Here is a 15,772-nt window from a genome sequence, read left to right as displayed (position 1 = left end):
CGCGCCGGAGCGGGTTGTGGGGCGGGGCTGGCCTGGTCGCGGCGTTTGTGCGCGCTCTCTTTGCGTTTTCAGTAACCGTACCTGCAAGCGAGGAAACAAACGACCGCAAGCCCGGCGGCGGGACGGGGACAGAGCAGCCTCAGCCGGGGGAGGTGACCTGCCTGGGGACCCCGACACGGGTGGCAGTGGCCACCCCAGCAGGGCCTGGGGCAGTGCCAGGGCCTCAGGGTCAGGCCCCGGCGTGGGGCAGAGACGCGCGGTGGCAGCATGAGGGTGGATCAGCGCTGGGTCTCGGCTAGCAGAGCTGAAGGATGCAGGTGTGCGCCACAGACCCCGAAAGCTCCTACCAGTGGCTGGCAGTACCGTCTCTGGGCTCCCGTCCTGCTTCAGCGGTGGGGCGCAAGGGCTGGTTTGGGGCACCTCATTTGACGTTCACCTCAGCTGTCCTCGAAAGCTACAGGGCACATCCGGGAAAACATTCTGGCCCAGCTCACGCACAGAACGATACTGGACTTGCCACCCAGTGATCCCATCTGACATCTCGCTGGGCCTTAAGCTGAAGGGATTACTCAAGAGCGCCTTGGGCTTGGCAAAACTAAGCCAATTCTGCCTGTCTAGCCCACTGAACTGTGAGGCTGTCTTGTGTAAGGTGACGTAGTAATCGGGAGGTAACTCGTAGAAGAGGCCACAGAGGTCAGAAGTGACAGGACCCCCAGAAAACAACGCAAAAGCCACAGCCAAACACCCTGCAAACAGCAACACCACCTAACTATTCCCTGCCGACTAGAAAAAACAAAGATAAAGGAACGCGGGATAGACAGTTTCTTGGCATTGTTTGCCTCAGACCAATGGCTAAAAAGCGATACCTAGGGCACTGCAAGCAGAAGCACAAACAGGAGAATTTTATCCTTGGGCTGCGGTCGCTTGAGCGCTCGCCCAGGAACCCATGCGCTGCAAAGCCACAAGCAATACAAATAACTGTTGTGCAAACCAGTTCCTTCAGCCAGTACCTAGAAATTTTTGAAGAGTTCCCGCTAGCTTTTTTAGCGGGCTCAGCTGGGTTTGCTTTAGGTGAAAATGCTACCATCTGCTGCAATTATATAATTAACCTTCATAGTTCAGGCTTAATGATGCTCATTAAGGTTGAGTGTTTTTATTGGCCGAGTGCTGTCACCAGTTTTGCATGGAACGGTAAAGGCAACTCTAAGGGCTGTAGTTTGAGGCATAATTAGCAATATGTGAGAGTGTTACGCAGGGGCACAGGTGAGGGAAGGCTGAGGACTAGGTGGGAGCTTCGTTTTATTCTATGCTCAGGCTGGAGTGCAATGAACAGGAGAGGTCTGTTACATCTGGGCTGCTGATAATAATAATCAGCTACAGAGGTGTGGCAGCAAATTTGGAATATACGTGTGTCAGGACATCACGAGATCCCCGTCATCCACTGTTGGCTGTGTGACTTCCCTCTCCTCAGTCAGACCTCCTCTGACCCCAATTCCCAATATTTCTTCATTTACTCTATCATTAGTTAATGAGTGTATTTTTGCTGCTGCGGGCCTTTCTCAAGCAGTTAAAAAAAAATAAAAGGCAGCAAATAAAATATTTCATTGAAGAAAATGCCCAGGCTCAAAAACTATGTGGCTTAATTAATCTGTGTGTGTAAGACTCCTAAAAGATTAGGTCGTGATGCCCTAAAAATATGTAACTGCTGTTCATGCTACCTTTAACTACAGCCATTCTCTGACTAGATCTGTCCAAGAGGAACGTGTGTAGCTCCCCCGTCGTTTTCCCTGAGCTACCTCACGTACTCTAAGAGGTCAGACTCGACACCTCAGATACACATAGAAATAATCTGCAGCACAAGGTATGTTACAATCTTCCATAACCCAACAATTTATTTAAACTTACATCACAATGAGAATCTATTAATAAAATACATCAGTTCACACCAGTCTGCATTGCCATTTTTTAAGGGTAAGCATCTTTCTTCACTTTATATTAAAACTTTATAGAGGTAAAAACTACTGCATTGTACCCGCAGTTCTTGAAATCTATTGTAACATTAGGCAGGTTACAGAGGAACTGTCAGAGCTAATTACACTTCAGTTAACCTCACATTTTTGGCACATCTGAATGCTTTTTATTTTCTTCTTAACATAAAAGAATTCTATAGAAGTCAGAGAATCATCGACATAAAACATCACTATCCAATGGCAAGTGCGGCCTAAAAGCATACAAAAATTGCATCATTTGATTACAAAATAGATACTCTTAGTTCTTTATCCCAACACTTAACATTGAAGTGCCGTGACAGACAAGGGCCAGGAACAGGGCCAGCCTTGCTGAGTCGTTGCTGGTCACTTTGCTGCAAGGCTTTGCTTAAATAAATCCCGGAGTGATGTGTTAACAAGGCGTAGATGGCTTTTGCCTTGCCAGTCAAGGTCATTCCTTTTAAAGCACCCTCCAGCAGGTGCGAGGCCAGGAGTAAATGCCACCTTCTTTCTCATAGGCGTTGCTGCTCAAGGGACAAAGCGAACACAGTTCTGGGTGGTGTTCCAGAGGGGCCGTGTGTCTGCAGGCCTTGGCAGTTGCGTGGCTACAAATTGTGCAGTAGAGCACACGGAGGGCTTGTAAGCCACTGCTCAGTCTGGATTTCTTCTGCCTGGCACCACAGCAGCTGCTTCTTTAGAAATTAAAGTGTTTTAAGCAGGAATGAAACTTTAACGGCAGTGGTGTGCCAGGCACGTATTTGTACAAGTGTCTGCAGTTACTTGCACGAATTTTTAAAACCTGTAGGTTGTGGGTTTGGGTGATTTTTGTCGTACACCACAAACTCCAGCTGCTGTGAGCTTCTGACGTTGTATTCAAAACAAAAAGCAGCCCATAGTACTTGCAACCAGGGTTAGTTTTTCCCTGGCCCTTGAGCTGTACTGTTTCAGTCAGTTTGGCACATTAACCAGTGACTGTTTTATGTTCCACTGATTGCAGGCTCCACACACTGATATTTATTTTGTGAGACGGCTATTATATTGGTTATGTCCCTTCTGCTCGAGTTGCTCTGGTAGTAACAAAGGGTTATGGTTTATACGAGTGAACTGCTGCAGTTAAGGAGAGATTGACGTAGCAGAAGAACGCTAAGCGTGTTAGAGCTTTCTGGTTGCATGATAGCTAGCTGGTCGCGTTTCTTTAATGGGAAACAAACATTTATACTTGTCATGGCAGGGTCGCATTTTGTGCATCTTTCCAAAGCCCCTGTCAAACAAAAGCCCTGTTTACTTGATTCAGCTTTCTTACTCATCCTTTGCTGAAGCCCCTGATCTGAAATCTTTTTGGTGAGACCAGTGAGCGTTCCCAAAAGGAGCTTACGGCTGCTAGGAATCATCTCTGACTTTACCTCTCTGAGAGAAAGAGAAATTGAAGGACAGACCATAATACTTGCTATATTAGGGAAAGAAAGAAACCACACTGATAACGGAACAGTGGTTGATGGGGATGTTTGAAACTTACAGTAAGAGAAACTTCCAGTACGAGAAACTTCAAGGTATCCATGGTACTCTTTGCACGTACTTACTGACCCTGAAAGGTAGCCCTGCCAAAAACCCTCCAAAAATCAAACTCACTCCCAGAGTCCATTTTTGCCTCACATTCACAGTGAGAATTTATCCCTGCATTGATTTCCATTTCCTATTCAGCATTTGCTCTGAACACAGCTAAAGGTAATGGAAGTCCTTTGGGGGACACAAGTGCAGGATATGAAGCAGTGCAGATGGAAAAGCTTTGGCTGAATTGGTCAATCCGCACCAAATGCGAAACAGGACGGGACGGAGCTGTGACGCCTCTCCTGGTGCAGAGAAGGGAGTGCTGCTAAGGCAGACAAACGTCGGCTGAATACCTTCACATGGATATAGTGCAACTTCTGCTCGCTTAAAAAGCTGTGGAAAGGTAGCCAGCGGCTCGGTGCCAGAGTGTGGATGAACAGGCAGCCACAGCCCAGCTTACACCCGTGGCTCAGGTGACAGTGGGAGTAAAAGCCATTACGTTGCAGGTACGTTCTGGCACCTGCAATATTTTCATGCTCTTTACAACCTTTGCAAGTTAAAGTGTCAAGGCGTGATGAACTATGTAGCAGTGCATTCCTTACATTTCATATACAAAAAAAGGCTCAAGGCTGGGAGCAAGAAGGCACGAACTTGGGAAATAACATAGCTGAGGAGTTACACAAAAGTACTATGTCATTTATTAGGCATTACTTAGCACTTACGTCACATTTTGCCCCCAAATTTCCCAAAGCAACATATATTTCCCCACTTCCTTTCCCTTCGTCCCCTTCTTTTGGATAAAGCCGCCTGTGCTCTATAGATACAGTTGCTGAAGAATATAATGTGAACACAGATAATACAACATACACAGCAAAAAATGCATTATAGTATTACAATAGTCAAATAATGTGGTTAGCCTCAAGCTACGGCAGTGCCTACGTGCTATGGGGAACCAGTTCAAGGGTAGCAAGCGGAGCCACTGTACAGGAACAAAACAGCGTCGGCAGTGTTAGGCAGAGCAAGGGACCGAGGGGGAGGCTTTCTCAGGGTGCCGGAGCAGGCGAGATGGCTGTCAGTCATGGGGATCCGCACCAACACAGCGTCGGCAGTGTTAGGCAGAGCAAGGGACCGAGGGGGAGGCTTTCTCAGGGTGCCGGAGCAGGCGAGATGGCTGTCAGTCATGGGGATCCGCTCTCTTAGGAGACCTACCCAGAGCCTCGGAGATTTCTTCAGCCCGTATCAGTTCTGTGGCAGGTCCTTGGAACACCTTTACATTTGTTCATTGTGCATACATATAAAGTCACCCCCACATTTCTCTGTTAGGCTATGTTTTCTTTATATATTTTTTTTTAACTTTCAACTTTTGAATTTTTTTTTCTTACAACTGTTAAAAAAGTTTCATGGTAAAAATAACTCACTATATGATACATATACCCAAAGTGGTGCGATACTTTATATAATAAAAGATGAAAATAGTCACTTTCCATAATAAAAATAAGTTCTATTTTTTGTTTATTTTACAATATACTTAATAATTCTTTTCTTCTTCTTTACTCTGAAAGTAAATAGGTCCCGTTTTGATAGCGCTTCTGAGTCGATTAAAGTGGCAAGAGACTGGAGAATGGCTTATAAGCATTTTGAGCAGCCGCATTCCACATGTCTCTCCAGTTCTTCCGTGAAGGTGGAGCCATCCACGCACTGGAAGAAGTATTTCCGCCTTTTGCTCCGGAGAGGAACGCAGCACTGCCCGTTGCCGCAGCTGCCGCGGCATTCCAGGCGGGGTACTTTGGAGGCAGTGGCACACGACGTGTAGCCCTGCTGCTTACGGACTACTTCTCGAATTATGTCTCCTTGGCAGAGATTCTCTGGTGAGACAACAGAGATGTAAAGGAAAAAAAAATGTGGTAACCATTTTGCCAGGTATTCCCCAAACGTCAGCAGACAGCCCTGTACATGTAACGATATTCAAGGCAAACAGATGGCATGAGCAGGACCTTAATCTTTTACTGCTTTGTACCTGCCATCAAAACAGAGCTTGTGTTACACAAATGTGTAATATCCGGCACAAGGCAGAGGCCAAGCAGGCCTGCTGGCTTTGATCAGCAGTTCTGGAGGTGCTTTAATGAATGCTGAGTGTTGAATCCTGCAACACTCCTGCAAAATATGAATTAGTTTTACTATGTCTGCTTCTCAGGATCAAAGGTCAGCCCGCTCTGCATGACATTAGCAATCTGGGATACCTGAAAATGTCTGTGCCGTTCTGCAGTCACTTTGCAGCAGCCAGATACATTTTGGTGAGGCCGTATATGTGTATAATTTGGAAAGTCTGTGGTTCATTCACAGGAAAGGCACAACCTAAATAAAAATAATACAAGCCAGCTCCTTCCTTCTGTACGGGAACAAATAAAGGCAGAAGGGATGAAGATAGAACTCGCTGAGTTTCCAGTGAGTCTTTTCAGGTCAGGGCAGAAGAGTTGGGCCCCAGCCCTAGTAGGAAAGCCCAGCACAATCTGTGGGATGCCCCAGGAAACCCGCCCAGCTGCATCAGAGGGAGCAAGCTGAGAATCTTTACTGCCACTTCAGACGAGCAGTACCTCCTGCCTTCCAGTTCCTGCTCCTGTCATCTACAAAAGCCCTTGGTGTGCAGCGTGAGACCTCCTTTCCCAGCACTGCAATTACCTGATCACTGTTTGCTAAGGGTAAACCTCACAACAACCTCTCCTTTACACATCCCACCGGAATCCTGCGAGCAGCAAGCCTTGAGGATTCAGGAGACAGAGAATAAAACCCTTCGCTACAGATGTCCCCCTTTCCATATGTTTGGATAGTAGCTAGCTAGCTGTTGTGTGGTTCTTTTCTCCTCCCTGTATTGCTCTGCAGAGGCTGACTTAGCTTTATCTTCTACTATTTGCCATTTACCCCCAAATACGAGTCACGCGGAAGAGAGGTAAAAACAAAGGTGTAAAACAGAAATGCAGCAGACCAGCATCCCGGGCCCTGCGGCCAAGCGTACCTCTGTCACAATGTTCTCCGCTATAGTTAGGATCGCATTCGCAGTAGGGTTCCCCGTGCTCGGAAATTTTACACTGCCCGTGGTTGCATTTCAAAATCCTGCAGGGATTTGAGGAATTGTTCTTCTTGTCACAGTACATGCCTGTGTAGCCCTCCATGCACTTACAGGTGTAAGCAACATTGGCCACCATGCACTTACCATGCAGACACCTGGAGAAAGAGAAGCATTTAGAGCTGGCCTGTGTTAGACGTGAAAGTTCCTTTTCCCAGGCATGTTTGGTTTTGGCATCTCTGCCCGTTTAATTCCAGGATACTAATCCAAAAACAGCAGTTCAGTGTCAAACACGCTGAAGAAACTGTGAGTTTTCAGTGAATACTGGATAACGTTCAGAGACTACATTTAGAATTTGTGATCCTAAGTGATCTCTTTGAAAAAACATTAGGCTCCTCCGTGAGCACGGACCAACGCTTGGCATCCACACAAGACAGCTCACATTTACAGCATCAGCATGTACAACTAAGTGCCAACAATCAAGCTGCATGCCCAGGCTTCCTTAGCAGAATTACTCTACAAATTGTATCAGGTGATGAAAAACAGTGTGATAAATGAAGGTGCTTGTGGAAAAGCTGTGCACAGACTTATTCATGGGCAGTTGCAGTTGAAGGGTTCCCTGGCTCATGTCGTTTGCAGTGAGCTTTGGTATTTCTGAGGAATACCACAGGGAGGGGTGTTGATCCTTAGCAGGTTCTCTGACACCCATCCCCACTTCTGGGACAGGGACAGACTTGGAATGGGCTGAGGACAGGGAAGAGAGCAACACTGTCCAGCCAAGGAAAAACTGCTCAGGGCTTATAAGCCTTTGCTATATCAGGTCCTACTTGACATAAACCCATGTCTTTCTCTTATTTTTATTTATTTTCTTTCTGGTACTTTAAAATTGTTCCCTGCTTACGTTGATTCCTTGTACATTTCATTTTTAAGCTTTGAACTAAAAAGCACAAATAATAAAAGACATTTCAGTCAGGTCAAGACATGCGAAATACTGTAATAAAGGGAGTCACAGTCTATATAAACCAGTATTTTCTGCCCCACTAACCAAAGGTGTGCTTGGAAAGTAGCTCTTGTTATCATCAACTACCTGTTCTTTACAGTTGCATTTCCTCACCGAGATTAACCTGTGAGTGTTGGAGCAGACACCTGCCAGCAGGGCACCGTACTCTCCTGGACACAAAGGGATTGGCTTTAAGGAGACAACTCCAAAAGGCTGAAGTGATTTAATGAAAGGTGGGACAGTATGCGAGCATTAAAAACACGCACAGCTACTTTCCTTAGCAAGGGGGCTACATTCATGACTGCATCACCCTCCTTAGATTATGAGAGAAACAATCCCTCATCACGTAAACATCTGGAACTCTCTTATTTTTCTCTGTCCAACCACAACAGCTTCATGTTGACGTTAGAAATTCAAGGAAACATTTGGGCCTCCGAGTGTTTCTTCACTTGGGTCTTCATGCCTTTGGTCTGTAAACTGTCAGGTGCCTCTCAACACCTTCCAGAGTTCAGTACTTTGCAGAATTAGACCCAGAAGCAAGTTTAAAATGGTACCTCTGCCAAGTTAAATTTCTGCCCTTAAAAGAGTGGTTATTCACTGTGTCAATTTACCTGTCAAAAGTATGTGCTTCTGAAAAGCCCCTTCCGCAGATAGCGCAACCAAAGTAGCTTCTAAAACAGAAGTACTTCCATCTGCTTATGAAACAGCACTGAACTACGCAGACTGCTGCTCCGCGTTGGGCTGTTTCCTTGCATGCTTGCCATAAGTAAGCTATTCATCCAGTGTTTCTGATGGAGATGTGGTTATCGAGCCTTTGAACTGTGAATGCTTTACACTCCTGCTCCCTTTGCATGCAACTCCATGCTATCCTTTAAACTTGCACGTTAAAGGGGTGTTTCAGAGTGCAATATTTAAGTCAGTCAGCTATTTGGGAAATTTGGAACTGTTCACACTGGAGTGCATAATGGTCTTCAGGGAGTTAGTCTGAATACTGGGTCCAATGCTGCTGTGAGCACATCCCTAAAATGTGTACCTCCCGCTCACAGGTAGCTCTGCTCTGGATAAGTGCAGGCACTCACCACCTGAGAGGTAACCTGTACCTATTAACACGAGGTTTCGTATTTTAATGTGTAGAGTCACAGCTGAAAGTATGACCTGCAGTATTAACACCTTAGCTCCTCCAGGACAAAGAGCTCATTTGGAGAGTGAGCAACATTAGAACAAGAAGTGGAAATTGAGAGTTGCCATGGATGCTGTCTCACAACTGTCAATAATTTCATGTGGGAACCCGGCACCTCCAAAAATAGTCAGATGTGGTTTTACAAGATGAAACGTGAAATATGCATTAGCTGTAAAGCTTCCACCCTCCCATCAGCATTCGTTTGAGCTTACTTGTGGTTAAGACATGGGTCTCCAATTTCCTGGTCACACAGGGGGCCCGTCCAGCCTGGGTGACATTCACAAATCACACTTGTTTTCTCTAGGGACCGGCAAATACCGTGCTTGCAGATGTTACAGGATTTGCAGCCAGGAAGAACTCCTAGTGACTGCTGTGGTAAATCCTTGAAATCCTGCAGCTCGTTATTGATGCGGACATCATGAATACATCCATGAAAACCATTTGGTGTCTTATCTGCACCCTGGCGCAGTGAAGATAATCCAGTAGAGGTCGGGATCCCTTCAGATAAAAACAAAAAGGGAAGGTTTACTCACAGTTACAATGATAGTACATAAACTATAATTGCTAGCGTTTCTTTTGTCACAGCCCCTTATAATCTTTAAAGAATCAATTTGCATAGGACCTTTGTAAGGTAGCACAGTCTCATTGTCCTCATTCTGGAAACAGAAAGAAACAAAAATAAAATCACTTGCCCAAGCTTACGTAAGAAGTATATGACAAAAAAAAAGGAAAAAAAAGCCCAGGTTTTTTGGCCGATGGCCATGTATTCTCGTCCTTAGATAATGCTCCTTCTGTCTATAGTTTAATAGCAAGTATCCTTCTGAAAGGCTGAAGAATGTCTTTACTTGCCAGCAGGTAGCTACCACGTCTGGGATACAGCAAGATAGTTAGGCGTTACTAGAGGACAGCGGTAAGACAGGGAGCGGTAAGAGTGCACCCCATCGAAACTAGCGCAGGAGAACTCTAGAGACAGAGAACAGTACTTCAGGAGACCAGGCCAAGTCTTGTGGCGAGTACCCTCCATCTTGTTCAAGCACTTGGAAGCGTTCACACGCTCAGATGGCCAGCAGATTCCTTCGGATGTTGTGTTATGCCCTCCCCACTGACATCCGCTTGGGCTGTACAGCTGCATTAGCACAGGCAAGTGCTTCCATTTTCAACTGCGTAAGGCCTCTGAATTTGCTATCCATAAGTAACTCCACTGTTAAAGATGGTCTTAAAACCAAAACAGCATCTTTGTTTAACCGTGCGTTAGGAGGAAAGTTGCTAGACCAGGTAATGTATTTGGAGAGATGAACAAAATTCTGGGCACATGAAGGCTCAAGTCTGTCTCAAAGCTTAGTGTAGGTTAGGAACAATTGCTCTGGGGTAACTTAATCAATTACTTTAACTAAACAGTCTGAAGTGGAAGGGCAGCTGGCATCCATGGGAATGCCACATGCAGCGAGGTGGCGCATGCAGAACAGTGAGGGTTTACAAAGAAGCAAAAAGAATTTTAATGGGCAGTAAAAAAAGTCTCCACTGAGCCCATGGCTTCTGGTATCCAATAGTCCTTCATTTTAGGTCTCAGATTTGTCCTGTGAATGCATTTTTGTAGGTGCCTTTTGAGAATGCTCATCCATTAACAAAACTTTTCCACGTGATTACATCCCAAGTTCCCTGTGTATAAATTGCTGTGGGGTTGGTATCTTTTATGCTGTGCTAGAGGGAGAAATTGTGATGGCCTCACCAGCAGATTATCTTTGATGCATAATGCCCTTTAATAGCCTGTGACATTCTTAATAGGAGCCAATTATAAAAGTTCAGGTCTGTACAAAGCAAGATTAGCCAGTTTTCTGACTTACAAGGGCAATATTCAGCGTTCTTTTAGAAAAGTGTTATTAAAAGGAATTATTTACCAAAGGCTTGACAAGCACCAAGTGAAATTGCTAAGAGTTTCTACTATTGGCTTCAACGATCTGGTTAGAAAAAGCCCAAAGACTTTCTGAGTCTATTATTGTTCTGCTGACTTTTGTATTTAGAACAGGCTGTGTAGAAAACCCAAGAACTCTGTGTCACTGAAAGGGAGAGATTTCAACATTCAGTCCAGAATAGAGCTGGGGGTGGTTCTGGCAAAAACAAATCAATCGGGCAGAGCACAGCCTTCATTCTGTCTCTCGTACCCAGACACCTAATCAGTGGGATACTCATTATTCTGGGCACCTGTTCCCCACCCCACTTGGCCCCTCCTTCCCCCAAAATTCAGTACAGAATGTGAAAAAACTTCTTAACTGAAGTTTGGTCAATTCTAATACCTTTCTAAAATTGAAGCTCTGGCTTCAGTTTCCAATGAGAAAACTATTAGCCAAGAAGTTCTTAGTCAGCTTGTGTGTTAATATGGTTTGGAGGTTTTAATCTTCCCCCCCCAAAATTTTCAGACCTCTATAAAATTTCCAGCAGAAATACAGCTCATTTATGGTATATTTAAACCTACTGACTATTGATTTGCTTTTTTGCAGTGGCTGTTTGTGATACTTCCATTGTATTCTTCAACCACAACATCTTGGTGCCAGCCAGTTCTGCAAGCTTTAGAAATGACAGACTGATTGCTCTTGCCACGGCCGTAAAACATAGAAACCGCCTGTGCTGTGCTGAGGTTAACGTCCCTGGTCTGGCGTGCAAGCTTGTGCTGGCCGTGCGGTGGGGTGCTAGTGGACTATGGAGTACGAAGCAGAAGAGCAGAGGTGTGGTTTCCAGGCTCTCTGTTCGGGGAAGCAACCTCTGGCAGAGGGGAAAGGCAAACTGCGAGTTCCCCCACCCCCCACCCCACCCCGAGAGTCCTCTCCGTAGGATGGAAGATGATTTGCTTCTGAGAAGACTTGTGAAAATCTCAAAGTCCAGAGCAACTCACTATACCTCCAATGTAGAGGGGTGTGTTGAGGCTGACAGAAGACTGTTTCTGGAGTTTTCCTAGACTCTTGGGAGTCCCCTTGTCCACCACCAGGTTCAGAGTTTGATTCAGCATCATGAGTTCCACACTATGAAACTGCCCATCATTTACTGTTTCCACACTAGAAGTAAAAGAAAAAAGAAAATTAGAAGATGATGTCAACAATGAACTGCCTCTGCTTCTGTGACATTCTATCTCCAGCTTTTACACTTTGCAAGGCACAGCTCGCATTCCATGCTCCTTTACGGTCACTGTGTTCTCGACATTTCTTCTAGCCTCCAAGGCACAAATTTAAACATTGCTGATGCCTGTGCAAGCAGTACCTAAACATATGTAACGCTTGAGAGGACAGCTAATCAGGATAGTAGCTACTGTAGTTGTGTTTCCCCAGGCACAGGAGGAAGGGTGTAGCTACATGATACATTGGCTTTGGTGGCAAAATTACTTAAAAACCTCTGTTCTGTGCTCTCAGCCACAGCTTGCTGCCCTCTGTCACGCTGCTTGGTGCCCATGTTGCAAGCCAGATCACTGAAATGATTTCTTTTTGTATGGTTAGTTTAAACTCAAATTATTTCCCAGGGGCAGGGAGGGACTGCAGTTTGGGGCAAGAGACAGCAGGGGCCTCTGAAACCAGCATTTCCTTACAGCAGAAGTATCTTGTAACTACCTGCCGAGGCATAAGGACAGGCTGAGTTTCTTAAAGCCAGAGAAGAAATTCAGCAGTTTTTGGCTTATAAATGACTGAGGTACTTTGTTCAATACAATACAGTCCTACCCGAACGCAAGGAAAACTGACAAATTGCTACTCCTCTTTGAGAAACATTTAGGTGTAGATTGAGGCTTGAGAATAAGACAGCAGGAATTTGGGGGGGGACAGGGAGCGGGTAGCCGTCTGAGCAGACAAGTTATTTATTGCTCAGGTGTTTTTAACACTGATTTTTCAAATGCATGAAGCCTGCAGTGAGTCAGATAACTCAACAGCTCTTTGCTAGTCTGCACCACATGCAATCTTCACCTTCATCTTCAGGTCAGTCTCCCAGAAATTAAAAGATGCAGTGGTACAATTCAATTTGCATCACACTATCGTTTTTTATTTTCAGGGCAGCTTTAGCTCTCAAGCCTTTATGCTGCATGTTGAAATTCTCTAAAACAACTCGATAGCTTCATGCACTCCTAAAAGCAAGAATGGGCAAGGGTGAGATTACCTGCTCTCGAGCAAAGAGGGTTTCAAATTAGGCTGGTAGTTATAGACGTGATGGGACATTTCCACTGCTGTAGATGTACTTAAATGGTACAGCCTCTGTTCCATACGCATGCCAACACCAGTGCATAATGAGAATCTAATAGCAGTAGCGGTTACAGCCGAAATTAGACTGTGGGCTATGTAAACTGCCCACATGCACAGTGTTGCCAAGACATCTTAAGCTTGGCCTGCAAGCACCCTTTTCCAAATTCCTCCTGGCAGGCTCGCTAGCTGGGTGGTGGTTCTGTTACACAAGGATAAAGACAGAAAACACCAACTGTGGGATTTAGGCATCCTGAGATACTGCTTAGCCAACAGTCTGGATTTGGGATTGCTGCACAAGTGGTAAATACCATATTAAAATGTAAAAGTTCAGTTTTAAGAATGGGTTTCTGCTCATTCAAATGGCCCGTAAGCTCAGCATCCTCTCAGTAAGTTACAAAGTCATAGGTCAGATTCCTTTCAGGTGTTTTGTAAAGCTGCAATGTAGATGTCTCTGAGCTGTTTACCCAGATTTTCTTTACTATCAGTGGAGAGGAACAGACACACTTAAGGAGTGACTCATCTCTGAGGATGAATCACCTTTCAGATGTGTCCACCTCTCAACCTAGATGACATGCTGCCCATCTTCAGTGCCCAGTCCTACATAACTGATGTGTAAGGGCGTTGTAGCATGGAAATAGGACCTCAACTTCAGAAACAAATTACATCACTTGGAAATTACCAGAATTCAGTTGTTTCTGGAAGAAATTTCATTTTATAGTGTTTTACAGTAGACCTGACATAACCAATTATACATGAGCAATGTCAGGCAGAAAGTCAGCACTGCAGGTGTTTCTGAGGATGTGCTTGTTTAAGAAGAGCGCACCACTGTTTCAGAACTGAGCTGATGTGCCTCTACAGTGCTGCTGTCCCCAGAGTTTTTTGGGATGAATCACAAACACATATGCCTTTAAAAGTTTATGTAAGATTACACAGGTTATAAGGCTTTACATAAACAGGAGGTAAGTTAATTCTGCCACAGGACAGCTCCCGGGAAAGCTCTGCTGGCTGAACTGCTCGCCCTTGACCTGCAGGAAAGTGGCTGGGCTGCAGGTGCTGCTCATCCTCAGGATAGCGAGAGCGCCCCGGGGAGCTAGGTCTCAAGAACCTGGAGCTGATGGTACTGTCTGAAGTGTTTTTAAGAAAAAAAAAAAAATAAAGGCTTGGCATTGTACAAAAATCCAGATCCAGTTGATCTAGTAGACAGTCTGGCTCAAAATACAGTTGTATCAGGGCCACTGCAAGGGCAGTGAGCTGCGTGGGCCGGGATGAGAGGCTGAGGACTTATGCTAGACTCATTGCCAAAGGTGATACAGTGCCTGTACCTCAGAAAAGCAAGCCTATCATCACTGTACCCGAGCCCACTGTATTGGGGCCCACACCTCTAGCAGACTACTTTATGGATTGACAGCTCAAGTAAGTTTGAAAACAGCTGGTCCAAACTTTCTGTTTAGATATTCTTGAATTCTGCTAAGTATCTGCCACGTTACAAGAAACAGCTGTGTTACGGCAATGCGCCAACTGGGTGATCCCTGTGTGCTCCCTGCATATCTAACTGTTGTGTTGCAATGCTTAATTCATATGGGTAAAGTACTCAGACTTCCAGCTGAAAGGTGCAAGATAAATGGAAATGCATATTTGTAATTGTTAGTCTACGCAGAAGTGCCAATGAAAGGAGGAAGTATAGCCAAAACCCATCGGCTCTGACAGCTGAGCGTTGAGAAGATGGGATGGATGGCTGTACGATAGGGAACCCTTCCCTGGTGGGATCAATATCTGAAGCTAACGCACAAAACTACATCGTTATCTGAAGAAGGCCAAGCTACGACCATTCGTCAGAGGACAACACTATCACGTCTGGCAGGGCTGGCTCTTCCCTGGGCCAGGATTTCACAGGCATTAATCACCTACTCCTCCGCAGTGTGTGCTTTTTCCAGATTATGCCTTGACTAATGGACAAACAAAAGTCTGTGCGTCCTGGCGATGGAAGCAGCCACCCCACATGGTGCTCACGCCCTTCAGCATACCCAGGGCTGGTATTTTTGCTGGAGAGGGAGTGAGAGGCCCCTGTCTGTAGGTACACATGGATGAATATTACTCAGTTCTGACTCGTTCACTTTTTAACGCTGATTTTAACTAATCTGGGCCTGGACTTTGAGAACTTACAGCCATCACCCAACACTGCAGTTTCGTAAAGCAGATAAAGTCAAAACAGGCAAAGCACCCATTTGCTTTTTGAGAAGGCGCAAACACATGATAGAAAAGCTGAATGTGGACAGCCGGGATGGCAGAAAATCCCCAGCCAGGAGATACTTGTGTTAACGCACTTATTGCTGTTGCTGACAGAAAGACGTTAAGATGCCTTTGGATTTTGAGAGAGATGGAGACAACATTGGGGGAGAAACCAGTGGTGAGAGAAATGCTACATGAACTCTCCTCAGAGCCTCTTATGTAGCTGGGCCTTTAGGAGACTCAGCAATCGTCTGAGACAGTTGGAGACAGTGGCTTGGCTGGAGATGAAGGGAAGAAAGCCACAGACGCTGAACAGTGCATCACAACGCAGCTCGCAGCACAAACTTGCTGTGCTCGGCTTTTTTTCAAGGGGCCTCTTCCTGACCCAGCTCTCTGCAAGGGTTTTATTAAAATCTTAATGGAATTCTTATTGGGGATCAGGTGGTCTTACGGAGCTCTTCCTTCTGAAACAGCCTGCGGTATGTAAATACCTGCCTCGGAGTCAGGGATTTTCTGTGTTTCACCAGCAATCCCGCGCTGCAGAGC

At 45.4% G+C, this 15,772-nt stretch overlaps 1 protein-coding gene across 1 annotated transcript in view; it reads right to left on the bottom strand.

Moving 5' to 3' along the window:
* Window positions 1–5,162: 5,162 nt before the first annotated feature.
* Window positions 5,163–15,772, bottom strand: part of SLIT3 (slit guidance ligand 3) — a 553,189-nt gene continuing 542,579 nt past the window's right edge. Inside the window, exons 33-36 of the mRNA XM_009285701.1 lie at window positions 11,676–11,830; window positions 8,993–9,278; window positions 6,550–6,758; window positions 5,163–5,401 (exon numbers count right to left, since the gene is read on the bottom strand). Of these exons, the coding sequence (XP_009283976.1) occupies window positions 5,163–5,401; window positions 6,550–6,758; window positions 8,993–9,278; window positions 11,676–11,830 (889 nt within the window). The remainder of the gene's footprint in view (window positions 5,402–6,549; window positions 6,759–8,992; window positions 9,279–11,675; window positions 11,831–15,772) is intronic.

The sequence above is a fragment of the Aptenodytes forsteri genome, unplaced genomic scaffold, assembly GCF_000699145.1.
Source record: "Aptenodytes forsteri isolate BGI_AS27 unplaced genomic scaffold, ASM69914v1 Scaffold54, whole genome shotgun sequence".
NCBI classification, from domain to species: Eukaryota; Metazoa; Chordata; class Aves; order Sphenisciformes; family Spheniscidae; genus Aptenodytes; species Aptenodytes forsteri.
This window is presented reverse-complemented; position numbering and strand designations above follow the sequence as displayed.